This window comes from Pezoporus occidentalis, unplaced genomic scaffold (genome assembly GCF_034315485.1).
Source record: "Pezoporus occidentalis ecotype Australia unplaced genomic scaffold, CSIRO_AGI_Poc_V1 ctg118, whole genome shotgun sequence".
Classification (NCBI taxonomy): Eukaryota; Metazoa; Chordata; class Aves; order Psittaciformes; family Psittacidae; genus Pezoporus; species Pezoporus occidentalis.
In genome coordinates, this window is record NW_026912972.1 from 172,314 (window position 1) to 186,594 (window position 14,281).

The window sequence follows — 14,281 nt, forward strand, 5'->3', positions numbered from 1 at the left end:
ACTGAGCAAGAAAGCAGCTTTAGTAGTTGGATTATTGCAATGTACATGCTTTAGGTGTGTGATGTACTTTAGTATTTTTCTTAAAATCCTGACAAACCCTCTTTTCGTGCTCACTGTAAATGAGAGAATCACTGTGTCCTAATTAAGTGGACACAAGCAAAGCTCAGCTTCCCAAATTGCTGTAAAAGCAAATGCTGGAGGCCAGTCTCTGTTGTGGTTGTACTGGTGGGGGTGGGGGGAGCCGGAGGCTTTTGCTGATGGCGACAGAACTTGGGTTAATGAGATCAGACACAGAAGAAAGAGCTGGGGAGTAAGCAGGGGAGCAGAGGGTCGCGGTGGGCCAGGACCCCTGTTAGGGAGCCGGTTGATGGAACCGTTCGGTGCCCCTGTTGGTGCAGGCACAGCTCCTCCCAGGGATGCTCACCCCCCTCCCAAACCCCGTGGCCTGCCTGCCCCGGAGGCGTTGGAAGTTTCACTTGATTCGCACACCCTGCATAAAAGCAGGCGGCTTCGCTGAGAGCAAACATCTCCTTCCACCCCAGCCGAGCGAGGCGGACCAGGTCTGGAGCTGCCTGCAGCAGTGGGCAGGACCGCGGGGACAGGCAGGGCTGCCCGCCCGGGTCCGGGAGTCACCCGCAGCGATAGGCACCGTGCCAGCCGTGCTCCAAGCCTGGCTCACCCAGCAGACCGGCTGCGGTGCTGCCAGGGACCGGGTGGCCTGCCTGCATCTCTGCCCATTTACATGGGCGGACACAGAGGTGGGGCAGAGCTCCTTTTCTCTCTTCACATAATCCGACGGTGCGGGAGAGTGAGCACTCGGGGTAGTGAGTAACGGGACCGGCTTCAGCCGTCGCCGGGACGATGGGGCGGAAGCTGGACCTCTCCAAGCTAACGGATGAAGAAGCCAAGCACGTTTGGGAAGTGGTTCAGCGAGACTTTGATCTGCGGAAAAAAGAGGAGGAACGGCTGGAGTGAGTATTTGCTCTCTGGTCCGCGAGGTTGGGTGCGAGCAAGCTGGACCTGTGGGTCCCTGTACGCACTCCTGCGGGTAGGCTGTAGGAATCAGGCGATGCATCGAGGCTGTGTGAGAGGAGGAACAGCCAGGACCAAGCTGTGAAAATCAAACATAGTGGTGAATAGATGACGTTATCAGCGTCAAGGTGACAAGTTCGGGCTGCAAAGGTGCAACCTGGCGCTGTGCCATCAGCGGCGATGCGGATCAATGTCATTACGGGAGCTTATCGGGATACATATGCGGGCCTCACTCAGGAAATGCCTTTGTGGGGCTTGATGCTGGCATGGCTCTCACGGGGAGACCTTAGGTTGGAGCAAAGGATGGGATTTGAAACCTTGCTTTTGTTTCATGTGATGATAGTTGTGTGTTTAGGACACAAGAGTTACTCGGTGATCAGTGGGTCCTGGGAGTCTAAAGACTCCTGAAGGATTCTGGAAAAATAACTGAGAGGAGAAGTAAACCGTAATTGCCTTAAATAGGCTCCACAGGGCGGTGTGCCATACTTGGGAAGTTTTAGGGGGGCACACATCGGGAAAGGACTGAAAAGTCTCTAGAGCAGCGAATGGATGTATCGTCTAAGCTCTTATAAACAGGTCATTTGACAAAAGTGCTGTCTAAAAAATGTTTGGTCGGATTAGATTAATTTTTTTTTAGCATGAGAAATCGTGGGGTTTAGGTCTTGTTCATTAATTACATCAGGCACTGGACTTAGTAATTTCTTAACTGTATTTCAAGAAGCTGCAGTGTCCTCGTTCAGGATCTGGCCAAGTTCTCATTATTATCCCAAGGGGTATTACCTGAAGGGTATGGCCTGTGCCCCCAGGCCAGGTTTGGGCAGTACTGCACTCCCACTGGGCTCTCCTACCCTCCTAGCTCTGGGTTTTGTGAGCCACGGCTGGTGCTGATGGCCAGGAGCTCATTGCTTGCTCTGTCAGAGCCAAAAGGAGAGGTAAGGGGTGACAGTTATTCTGCATTTGGATATCTACATCTGTACCGTTGAATCCTCCCCCCAGAGCTCGCTGGTGTGTGCTCACACCACGCTGTGTGTGAGCCGCTCCATTTACACCAGCAGCCACAGGAAGCTCTCACTCATATGTTTTTGAACCTCCTGATTACATATGTTTCTTGCCTAAGAAAACGCGCCCTGTGTAGGAGGCAGAGATAACTCGGTATCGTCATCTGCTGCCTTCCTTTGCTGGTAGCAGGACGGCAGATCAGACATGGCTGTTGAAACACATCATCACCCTGGGAAGGGTGAATGACTCCCTTGCGAAGGATCTGAGCTGTGCCTGGAGGAAGGAGGTGGGGACAGACATTGCTGTGCCCTGCAGCAAAGGAGTGGGAAGGTGAATTCGGTACTTAGCTGACCTTGGCGCCAGACTGGCTTCTCTGGGTCCCCTCTGATGCCCCGGGGGCTCCCAGATGGAGTGTCGTGGAACGGGAGCTGTGAGGCAGGGGGCACATGTACCCAGCTTCTGAGCAATGTTCCCTCTGTCCCAGCAGTTACAGCTTTTACATTTCAGTGTTGGTGTCTCACAGAAGGCTGGCGTTAACCCAGCAGCGCCTGGCACTGCCTGAGTCTCCGGGGTAGAGCACGCTACCCGGTCCCAGGCTTCGTTGCCTCTCTGCAAGCTAAAGCCAGACATCAGATGCTCCTATAATGCCCTGGCATAGAGTAGACCACCAGTCTAGGGACCTGCCACACTCCTGCAGGCTGGACATGAAGCTGTGAGAGCATTTTCTACCTGTAACAAGCTGGGACATGATGTGACATTGTGGGAGACCCTGCAGCCGTTCACCCTGCTCCCTGTGCTCTGACCACCCCCACGGACTTTTCTATTCATTGGCTTTTCTATTCACTGGGCTCGTCTCAACATGCAAACCTTAAAGATTTCTTCCCTTTCCCCTGTTCCCCCCCCTTCCCCCAGCTTGGTCTTTTTCATTCCTTTCTGTTGCTTCTCTGTGTTTTCTTTTTGGCTAAAGATACTCCCCAACAATGGACAAAGGTTTCAGCTGGCCAGAAACCACATGGCTATGCAAGAGGAATGCTTTGCCCAAGAAATGAAATAATGGCCACTTTGTGGGGGCTCTCCCTGGTTCCTTCCATACACATCCCTGCCAGCAGCCCCATTTCTGGGGGACAGCTCTCTGTGTCTTTCCAGAGCTCAGCTGGATGGACCCCGCTGCAGTTTGGCATCCCACAGTAGCCTATTCATTCTTCCATGAGCAGAGCAGGGAAAGGGCTGGCTTGTGTTCCTGCCAGCAAGAAGAGACAAGAGGTGTGCAGTCCCTGTGGGTTTTAAACTGGTTTGGTTGAGACTTGTCCTTCCTTTGGCAGGTCTCGTGGGCGAGGGAGGGGAGGCGAAGGGATCCGACCGGTCTCTGGGAACCAGAAAAAGCAGTCCCGAAAGATCAGATTCTGCTGGAAACAGCCTTAGCATGGGAGTGGAAAAGGAGCTCTGAGCCCAACCCAAGGGTTTTCTGTGTGGGGGATTGTTTTTAGTACCCACAGGTAAATTACTGCTGAGCATTTGCACTAAGCTGTTCAGAACACTGTGAATATTTAAATGCAACGCTAGGTGCACAGTTCAGGCTTTATACTGATTTTTACACATTCCAGATCCTCAGTTAATGCAAGGTGCTGGCAGGGAGCTGATGAGAAAAGTTCTGTGTTGTATCCCGCCCCCCCCCCGACAAACCCCAAGAGCTGATCCCTCAAGTGCAAACTGATGTGGTTAAACAGAGATTAGCTTGATTTGCTTTCACATCAATCTCACCACCAGTCCACCAGTCACATCACTGCTCCCATGGATGCCCCTGCACCATGCTGCCACACCACACAGCTCCTGCTGTGGTCAGCCTGGCGTCAGCCCCTGCTGCCTGGGGGGCACTGGCAGCACCACCAGAAGCCTTTGGTCCAGACTGTGCTCCTGAAGCAGCCTCCAGTCATGACTGATTGAGGGTTTTGGCCCAGGCTGACTTCTACCTTGGAAAATTCAGCTTCAAAACCCTGCCTGGGCAGAAAACAACTTTCTAGGGACCTTCCCTACAACTCAAACATTGCTTCTTGGGCATGGCCCCAAAAGCAAACATACCTGAAGCAGTGAGTGGGGCAGGGAACAAACAGAAAACCTTTGGGAAGTGTAATGGGCTCTCACCAGCTTGGCACGCATTTTAGCTGGCCTCGGCCGTCACCGGGGGCTCAGCCTCACACAGGCAGCTTCTTGAATGGGGACCTGCAGCCCCTGTTCTGAACAGCAAAGGAATGCTGTTTAGCATTCTGAACAGCAGCCAGGTCTGAGCAGCAAAGGAAGCCTGCAGTGAACTGCCAGGAGAAGGTGCTTTTGGTAAGCACTTGTGTTGGCCAGTCTTTCACAGGACTGTCATGAACATCTCCTGCTATTGTTCTCTGAGCAGCCAGAACCTCGTTGCACATCACTTCTGCCTTTATTTAAAGCGTTGGCTGAATCTAGCACCGAAATACTAGATTAGAACCCCTTTTAGTCATTTTAAATCTCAGACTGTTTTTCCTCCCTCCTCCCAGAATTCAGAAAGGTTTTCATTCCCAGCTGAAAGATTGTGCTGGGTTGGTATCAGCCAGACAATTTGAGAGGAGCCACTCTCCTGAGATTCCTGGGATTGATCAATTGACCAATAACCTGTGAAGAAAATGGGACAGGTTTTGGCTCAACCAAATTCAATCTCAACAGCAGCAGGTCCTAATGTATTTTGGCCTGCCTAGACTCTGGAGCCCATGTCTTTGTTCAGCTTATGTAATTGGTGATATGTCAGTTATTGGATTTGCCCTGCAGTGGTTTCCACCAGCTGTGGGACTCAGGATGCTCTCTGGAAAATCATTGCTACAATGATAGGGGTGTGATGGTGTTTGCCATGTGGGAGCTCACAGTGAAACAGTCACAAAACCAAGTTCCTGTGTTTTGGGATGTGTTTTTGCAGGGAGCTAAAACGCAAGATCAACCAGGAGAGTAGCAAGAGAGAGTTCCTGACAAATCAGTCCCACCTCAACGAAACCCACTGTGTCCACTGCCTCCAGCCCTTCAAGTTCCTGCTCAACAGCAAGCGGCAGTGCCAGGACTGCCACTTTTACACCTGCAAGAACTGCAGTCGCTACAACAAGAAGGAGCAAGGCTGGGTCTGTGATCCCTGCCGCCTCTCCAGGTACCTGCAACAGAGGGTGAAGGGCAGGGCAAGCCTTGGGGCTGAGGCTCAGGATGGGTCACCCAAACTCAGCATCCCTTTATGCTGCTTAGAAACCAATTCTGCTGACTAGAAAACAAACTGATTTTGTTAGGAGATGGTTTCTGGGTGAGGGTCTGGTCACCACGAGTGTGGCCAGACTTGCTCACCTTGTATGGGCACTGTCTCTTTCGGCAGGATCGTGAAGATCGGCTCCCTGGAGTGGTACTATGAACATGTGAGATCCCGTTTCAAGAGGTTTGGAAGTGCCAAAGTGCTGCAGTCCCTCTATGGCAGGCTGCAGCCGGGGCATGGCAACAACTCTGCATTTCTAGGTGAGGAGGGCACTGGGGTTCCTCCTGGCCTGCTGCACATGGGGAGTTTGCGCAGCACTGTGTTGGGATGCACCGAGGAAAATGAGCACTGATGCTGCTCTGAGTGCCTTTGGCTTCCAGACCATTCAAAACATCCTGGGGAGGAAGCAGAGGTTCTGAGCTGTTTGCTCATACTGCAAGCAGCACAGCATGTGTTATGTTATAGGAGGATGCTGAGAGGGCTGCAGCACCTCTACTATGAAAACAGGCTGAGAGAGCTGGGCTGGTTCAGCCTGGAGAAGAGAAGGCTCCTTAAGGGGAGAGCTCAGAGCAGCTCCAGTGCCTAAAGGGGCTGCAGGAAACCTGGAGAGGGGCTTTGGACAAGGGCCTGCAGGGACAGGACAAAGGGAATGGCTTTAACCTGCCAGAGGGGAGATTGAGATGAGCTCTTAGGCAGGAGCTCTTAGGCAGAAGCTCTTCCCTGTGAGGGTGCTGAGGCGCTGGCACAGGGTGCCCAGAGAAACTATGGCTGCCCCATCCCTGGCAGTGTTCAAGGCCAGGTTGGACACAGGGGCTTGGAGCAACCTGCTCTAGTGGAAGGTCTCCCTGCCTGTGCAGGGGGTTGGAACTGGATGAGCTTTAAGGCCCCTTCCAACCAAAACCATTCCTTGCTTCTATGATTCTATGATTTTTAACTCTAAGATTTGCATTTTCACCACAGATTTCAGAATATCTGGTGCTTTGTTTTAATAAATCTCCCGTCCTGCAGTTTGTGTATAAGAGTTGCAGCTCTTGTTTTTCTTTTTTTTAGCTCTTTTTGTCACTGGGGAGAGCTTGTGAGATTAACCCAAGTTTAACCTGCAGGGCCAGTACATCCAGCTGGCTGAATAAGGCAGCACTTACTGTTTCCCTTGATCTAATGACTTTTACAGCTGATCTGGTGATGGTCTGGCCCTGAACAAACAGTATCAACATTATTGAGCTTCCTCTCACCAAAATTATTTCCTTCAGAGCTCTCAGAAACTTCAGTGTTTCTGATATTGGTCCAATAGTGCCTGAACATATGCTGAAAGCTGTTGTTAATACAGTGTTATTCACTGAGTAGCTGCTGGCTGCCATTTGCATGTACTTTGTGTGTTGCTTTTGAAAACCAATGTGGATTTTTACCCCTTTTCTGTGGAGCCACAGAAAAGTTTGGACAAATGCCATAGACATGAGCTGTTTCAGCTGGTCCAACCCAGACCTTATCCAGACCACTCATGGCAGAAATAACCACAGCATGAAGGGCAGTGACATTAAATATACAATTAATGCACTGAGAGACAAATCATGCAACATTCAGTCTGAAAACACATCAGACCACAGAGAAAGGACAATCTGAAAGAAAGCCAAGCCAATTCTGAGGATGACAGTGCTTTAGGTTTCTTTATGTTGAGAGTCTGATGTCTTTTTAAAGATGAATTATTTTATTGTTATTACTTCATTAGCACCAGTGTATTGCCTTTACCCTTAAGCAAGCAAGCAAGAGCCTCCGCTTGGGGTCTATCTCTGACTGCAGGAGATGGAGCAGAATGATGTGAAACCACTGCATTTTACATGGCCATCTGCTGCTGCACTTCCAGACGTGCTGCATCAGGTCCATGGAAGCGATGGCAATAAGACCTTCGAGTCATGTCCTTTCTTAGAGTGCTTCTTTTATCCTCTCTTTTTGATGACTTTCTGATGACTGTGCCTTGTGATGGCTGAAGAATGAGAACTGCAGTTAACCATAGCTCTGAGGCTTGTTCTTTAGAGGTACCTGGAGAAAATAGCTTATTTATTTTTCCCACAATTTTTCTTTCCATTTAGGTCTTCAGGACAGAGTTTACAGCCTGCCAGACATTAACAGTGAGTATGAAAGAGAATTGCAGCATGTGACTCGCAGTTCAAGAGAGCTTTCCAATGTCTTTTCCTCTTCACACCCTCTGGCTATGAGCTCTCCGATATGGTTTGGTGTGGCTGGACCAGGGAAGACATCTCTCCACTGCAGTGGAGGTGGATTGTAATATCTGTCTCTTGCACTGCTGTACACCTGGGGTGTCAAAGGGTAGGACTTGGGTTCAACAGGGCTTTTAGCTACATGCCAAACTTGAAGCTTGCAAGTACTCACCATCTCAATTGCACCCATGTCATACACTTGAAGCTGGCCATATTATTAAGGGACCCACAAAACTCAAGACCTCAGGTTGCATTCCCTAGGAGCCCTTGCAGGAGAAATTCACCGCACCTTGCCATTTGATAAAAGAAAAAACATTTCGCCTACCTTGACTTTGGACTTGGTCTGGCATTTGTGTTGTTCCCAATGTAGTGCCGGTCTTGGCAGTGATCTGGGTACAAAGATGGGGACCAGAAAGGAATGAGTCACTGACAGCAGAGCTGGCTGATAGGAATCAGGACTACCAGCAGAGCTGTGTTAGGCTGAACTGTGCTGCCTTCAAACACCAGAGTCACTCAGGTGGACCTTGGAGTGCTCTCTGCGATGCGGGTGCCCTTATTCTTCCTGCAGTGGTCACTTCCACACCTTTGAGAGCGTACATCTGGAAGGGAAAGCAATGAGTGCCCAGAGAAGCTGTGGCTGCCCCATCCCTGGCAGGGTTCAAGGCCAGGTTGGACACAGGGGCTTGGAGCAACCTGCTCTAGTGGAAGGTGTACCTGCCCGTGGCAGGGGTTGGAACCGGATGAGCTTTAAGGTCCCTTCAGGCTGGGATTCTAATCTGGACTTTTTCATTCCATATAAGCAGCATGGTGTGATCACCACAGAAGGCACTTACCTCCCCAGGAATGGGGTGCAGGAGATGCCCTTACACAGCATGCCATTGTCTCCCCTTCAGGTGAGTGCCAGCTCCTCACCAGTGGTGATGTTGGGGACGGCAGTAATGATGAAGACAATGTCCTTCGTGGAGCTGAAGCAGATTGCTACAGCAGAGTAAGTGTTTCATTCTGTGGCTCCTTCCTCCTCACCCTGTGCCCCCAGCTGCTGCTAGCCTGCTTTGGGTCATGGTGGTGGTGGTGATAGTGGGTTTCTATGCCACATTCAGATCTGGGCCTTTCTCTCTGTTTTCCTTCTCTGAGGTAAGCCCCTCTCCCAGTTTGTGTAGAAACAACCAAGACAGTAAAACCACAAACACTTGTTCTCTGTAAAAAAGATCCACTCCTGGCATGAAGAATGTCCCTAATGAATATCACAGTCCCAGCCCCTACCCATATAATGAGAACCCACCTGGGGTGGTTTTTACTAGAAGAAGAGGTATGTGGTAGAGTAGCAAAGCACAGCTGGGTCCATGAGTATACTGCATTATCTCCTGGGTTTTTCTGGGACTATGTGCACAGACTAAGGAGCCTGATGGGAAGAGTATGTGTCCCTGTAGCATGTGTGAAATCTGTTGGTATGTTTGAATTGCTGGTTACAGCTACAAACGTGCTGTTACATACATGTCATCTAAGTCTATGGATACAGGTATGTGCTGCATTTCACATACTAGTGTTCAAGGCCAGGTTGGACAGGCCTTGGAGCAAGCTGCTCTAGTGGAAGGTGTCCTTGCCCACAGCAGGGATTTGGAACTGGATGAGCTTTAGGGTCCCTTCAAATTCAAACCATTCTGTGATTCTATGATGCTTCATTCTGATCTGCTTCTGAAGATTTAGAAGCTTGTCCAAGCTGTTCCTGCCCCAAGGCAGCTGATGACCTCCCAGATATCTGGGAAGATCTGCCAGCAGCATCCTTTCTCTGAAGATGGGGAGATGCTTCAGATATCAAAAGCATCTCCCAGATTTCTCCCTGAGCTGTATCCTCACTCAGCTTTCCCTCAGTACTTTTATAAACCAGGAGAGAGCTTCTTACTATCTGCTTATGGCAGCAGTCCTGAGCCAGAGACAAGAAGTCAGGAATCCACTTTTCCTTGACTCCAACACAGGCTGCCCTATAAACCTGCCTCCCTGCAAGCAGGACAGTGTCAGACCCAAAGTGCCTCTGCAGGAAGCAGGAGCCTTACTTGATGCTCTGCAGACTGGGGCACACTGGGGGGACAAGGGCCCTCCCTCACACTTCCTTTCAAGATCAGCTGTGGTTTATGCTGAATTCTCCTTTCTTGCACTTCCCACACTAAGATGTGCAAGACAAAGCGCCTGCTGTCTGTGCATCCCTTTGATTTTGAAGTGGACTCGGAGTATTCTGCTCAGTCTCGTCGCCAGTCTGCACAGCTCTCTCCAGCAGCCAGCAGCCCGGATGCTTTCCAGGTACTGGGAGAGTGCTGGGGGTTTCCTTTCATCTCTTCTTTCTTCTTGCTACCTCTGCTATCCCCTTCTTCAGCTGGTGTTGAGAGGCAGTGGTGCCAGTCCCTGCTCCCCATAGCTCTCTCTTTGTCCATTTTGAAGTCATTTGCCTCAGGCTGAGTCAGGAGTAGAACATCTGACTGAGCCAAGGATGAGGGTAAGATGAGATAGAAGGTTTTCTGGCCTTTTCCCTGCAGATTTCTTTGCTCCCTGCAGACAATGCTTTTCCTTGTGTTATCCCAAGGCTGTGACACCCCGGTTTCCAGCGAGCTTTTGGAGGTTCAGTATTCTGGGTTGTAGAGATGTTGGGGAGTTTGTTTCATGCTTGCATTAAAGGTGAGGAAGTTTGGCCAGGTTGGATGGGGCTTGGAGCAACGTGGTCTACTAAACAGTCTCCCTGCCCATGGCAGGGGTGTTGGAACCGCATGATCTTTAAGATCCATTTCAGCCCAAATCATTCTATGATTTCACTCAAGGGATAAAATGAAACCAGACTCTTCTGCCATCATCCTATCCAGTTCGGGGCTGGTTTTGCCATGCGGTGGCACTGGGGATGTATTTGGCCAGCAGTTTCCTGCGGCACACAACTTTTATGGGACTGAGGAGATAAATCCCACAGAGCCAGTGTGACTGCAGTGATGGCACCTGCAGGGTGGGGGACTCAGTCAGAGGGGAGAGCAAAAGCTTTGTGAATAGTGATTATTTCTCTGTAGGAGACTTCATGTGTGTCTCAGGAGCTCCTCACCAGGAGCAGGATACACAGACAGCTCCAGCATGAGCAACAGCAGTAAGCTGCACCCCAGGATCCCACAAGGGCTGGGGGTCAGCATCCCCACCTTCCAGCTCTGAGAGGAACACAGACAGGGCTGCCCTGCATGTGGCAAAAGGTCTTCCAGCCTGAGGTGCTTCAGATCAAGCTTTTGGGGCTGCTTCTGTTTCCCTTTCCTGTTGAAATTTCACTTTTAAAATGTTATAGAGCTCTTTCTTCCTTCTCATGATGCTGTAATGCTTTACACTCTACTGGGATGTGCTGAGATGCATAACACAGGCTTTAAAAAGAAAAGCAATCCGCACAGTTCCACACAATTTGATAAGAATTTGGGGCATACAATTAGATTCACTCTTTCTTTGTGTAATCCTGTCTTTATGTAGCAAAATCAATGTGAGTCTAAGGAGGGCTGGGCTCTGCCAAGATCATCTGGATCACATTTATCAGTTGCAGAGTATTTGAGGGGCAGGGGTGATTGAATATGGACATTGAGCTTCGAAAGACCAGAGCTTTTGCAGCCCGGATGTATCTAGCGCTTGTAAAGCTTCACAGTGCCCCCTGGCAGTGATGAGGAGAATTGCTCAGGGCTCATCAGCAAAGGGAATCAGTCTTTAAACTGGGTTATTAGCAAGGCCATTATAAAAGCTCAATACATGCAGGTGTTGGAGGACAAAGGGAGGAGCGGTTATCGAAGGTCAGGAGAGGGAAGCAGTCCTCCCAGGCAGCTGCTCATCAGCAATCCTCATCTCAGTCTTTCCCAGATTTCCCCAACCCAGCTGAAGATGCCTCCCAGGAGTCCAGAATCACAGATGCGGATCTGGTCTTCCACCACATCTTGCAGGAGCAGGGACTAGGCAGGATCCCTCCAGAGCAACACTTCAGCACAGAGGTTCGGCTCACCGTCAACTCCCGGAGAAGGAGCCTGGAAAGAAATGCCAGACCTGGTAGGTGTCCCTGGACAGGCTTCTCCTGGGTCCTTTGAGGACAAGTGGCTGCAAGAGGTGGAACAAAATGAAAATGTCCTTGATGTTGTTAAAATACCCAAAACCTCCAAGCCACAAAAAACCTTGTGACCAAATATGTTGTGGCTGAAGCAATTTGTAATGAGAACACATGTCTTGCTCCCAACAAGCTCATTTCACCAAGTCAGAGGGGCCTTGCTTAAGGTGTCCTTCTCACAGCCACTGCTCTTGTCCGGGGTAGAAATTAGATATAATCAAATGGACACTATTAGAAACAATGAGATGTTTCCTCCTGCAGGCAGCAGCTGATGAGTTCAGCTTCTTGCCAAAGGATGGTGTAGGTGCAGAAAATGTAGTCTTAAGGGGACTTGAGCTGTAGTGAGGCTGCAAAGCAACTGGTGGCAAGCACTGGGAATTGCTAAGTAGCATCTGTGTAGCTGGGCAGGGTGTACTGTCAGGCTGAATGAAATACCCTAGCAGATAACAAATTTGCCTTTCCCTGCTGTGACAGCAGACCCAGAAAGGCTGGATACTGGCTTGTGCATGTGCAGCACAAGGATATATCCTTCTGGGTCTCCAGTGACTCTGTTTTATTTTCAAGGGAGTAGGAAATGCTGAGTAAACCTTACTGCGTGCTTTGTAAGTGTCCACTCCAAGCCCCACTGGAGCGACACAGCAGCAGCAGGGCCCATTGGCTTGTTCATTCCATTTTATGTCATTGGTTTTGTCTCATTTGAAATTCTCCTTTAAGAATAAGACTTTCCACTCTTTTAAAAGCTCCATCCTAGACTGGTACCTCTAGCCTGAACTAAACATCTTCCACTACTCAGTGTATCAAGGGCAGTGTCCAAACCTGGGCTCCAACAAAACTGGGAGGGCAGTAGCAGTTTTTACTGATGGACATGATTGCCTGGGGCATGAGAGAGCAAGGACAATCCCCTTTGTGCCTACTGCTAACTTAGCAGTGCTGTGTGGCTGCAGCGAGTGGAACTACAGCCTGGTCTAGCATAGCCATCCTTGACCTTGGTGTCTCCCACAGAAGCATTTCCTGCTGAAGCATTCAAGGTGTGATCTGGAGAAGTGCCTTGTTATTTGCTTGTTTACAGCTGGGGCCAATTTCCAGGAAGGAACTCAAGGGTATGAGTTTGCTGTAACTTTGTGCTGAAGCCTCCTCTTCTCTCTCCAAAGGCAGCCCCTGGAGCGAGCAGCTCCGGTCCCGGTACTCTGCAGATATGGACACCTCTGATGAGGACATGAAGGAAGCCCAGTTCCCAGCCTACCCCCCTCATCACATGAAGCGACGTAACAGAGCATCTTCCCAGGAGAATGCCAGCCACTCTGGGAGCCAGGTACCAAACACCCATTGAATCAGCCTGTGGCCAAGCTTCCTTTGCCATGAACAGTGCTTGTTATCTGCAAGGTGCAGGATGGTTCAGAGGAGAAAAGAAGCAGTGATGGCAAACTGGTGTGCACCCATGGTAAGCTCCCATCCAGCATGGATATGCAGCATGAGCAGAAAAGCTGGAGTACCCTCAGTATCCACACAGCCCCCGCCCCTTCTGCGCAGGGATGGTTTGGTACCCAAGCATCACATGTGCAGGTCCAAGAGGGAGCAGAGTGGGTCCCAGGTCTCTGTAGACTCAAGATCTCTCCTCTTCAGAAGTACCCTGGAGCTCTGTGCTTCACCTCCCATGTTCTCCTTCCAGCCCTTCCACTTAGGCGGTCATGGCAAAGAGAAAATCAGGCACTGTTTTGTGCTTCATTCTGCCCATGGTGCCTGGAGCCTTCCTTCATTCCTGTTAATTTTTCAGCTTGTCCTTATTACTCTGCAAGTTACCTTTAGTTTCCTGTGTCCCCAAAAAAGGCTTTCTTTAATTGAATGGTGCTTTATGATCAGCAGAGGTTTGGAGAAGGATATTTGATAAGCATCAAGATCCTGTTCTTCCTTTGCAAGGAGTAGTGTTCCTGCCCTGATAGGACTGGGTCAGGAGAACCTGTCACATTAGTCTTCTGAATGATGATAATAGGGGGAGCAGTCTAGAGAAGGGTGTCAAAAAGTCTGTAAGCTTCTGTAGTTCCTGATGCCACCTTTGTGAATGGTAGTGGGTGGTGAGAGATGGTTAAGCATTCCTCAGACCTTGAGCAGCAAAATGCAGGGTGGTGTTTGAATGCAGATGCACACAGAGAGCCATCGCCGGTCTCTGGTCATAGCAGTGATTTTGCACATCCTGGACCCCTCTTTGTGTATTGAGCGGGGAGATCTGTAACCACAGCTGTCACTAAGCAACACTTCATCTGCCTGTGTAGGGAAACCTTTCCTTTGTCTTTTACTTCTCTCAGCACATCCTTTAATCAGCAAGTGTCATTCCTTTTTTAGTCAGCAGTAAATGGGAGAGCCCTGGACTGGGTATCCTTAATGACACCATGGTACATTAGGCATGAAATTCACACCATGCTTTGCAGTGGGGAAATGGGGTCAAATTCCTGCCAATGCTTCAGGTAACTTCCTCTGTCAGCTGGGCAAGCTCCTCCTCAGGGTGGTCTGGTGTGATCCGGTGGTTTGCTCCATCACACCAGCACTAAGGCTGCTGTGGAGCCTCATAACTCTAATGGTTACAAGACGTCTTCTCACTCCCAATTTAAGCCCATTTTCTCTTATGCCAACATTGTTCATTAGCTTAAATAGCCTTTCATCCTTCCTGCCCTTTGTGCT

General features: G+C 49.9%; 1 protein-coding gene across 7 annotated transcripts in view; it reads left to right on the forward strand.

Annotated features, from left to right (window-relative positions):
• The first annotated feature begins 465 nt into the window (after positions 1 to 465).
• Positions 466 to 14,281, forward strand: part of MLPH (melanophilin) — a 28,891-nt gene continuing 15,075 nt past the window's right edge. For 4 of the 7 annotated variants that reach the window (XM_062642097.1, XM_062642119.1, XM_062642104.1 and 1 more), the window contains exons 1-8: positions 466 to 971; positions 4,973 to 5,194; positions 5,411 to 5,547; positions 7,375 to 7,413; positions 8,397 to 8,491; positions 9,673 to 9,801; positions 11,358 to 11,550; positions 12,757 to 12,917. In XM_062642097.1, coding sequence (XP_062498081.1) covers positions 862 to 971; positions 4,973 to 5,194; positions 5,411 to 5,547; positions 7,375 to 7,413; positions 8,397 to 8,491; positions 9,673 to 9,801; positions 11,358 to 11,550; positions 12,757 to 12,917 — 1,086 coding nt within the window. In that variant the 5' untranslated portion in view covers positions 466 to 861. The remainder of the gene's footprint in view (positions 972 to 4,972; positions 5,195 to 5,410; positions 5,548 to 7,374; positions 7,414 to 8,396; positions 8,492 to 9,672; positions 9,802 to 11,357; positions 11,551 to 12,756; positions 12,918 to 14,281) is intronic. The other 3 variants (XM_062642111.1, XM_062642130.1, XM_062642148.1) reach the window with 1 other exon arrangement.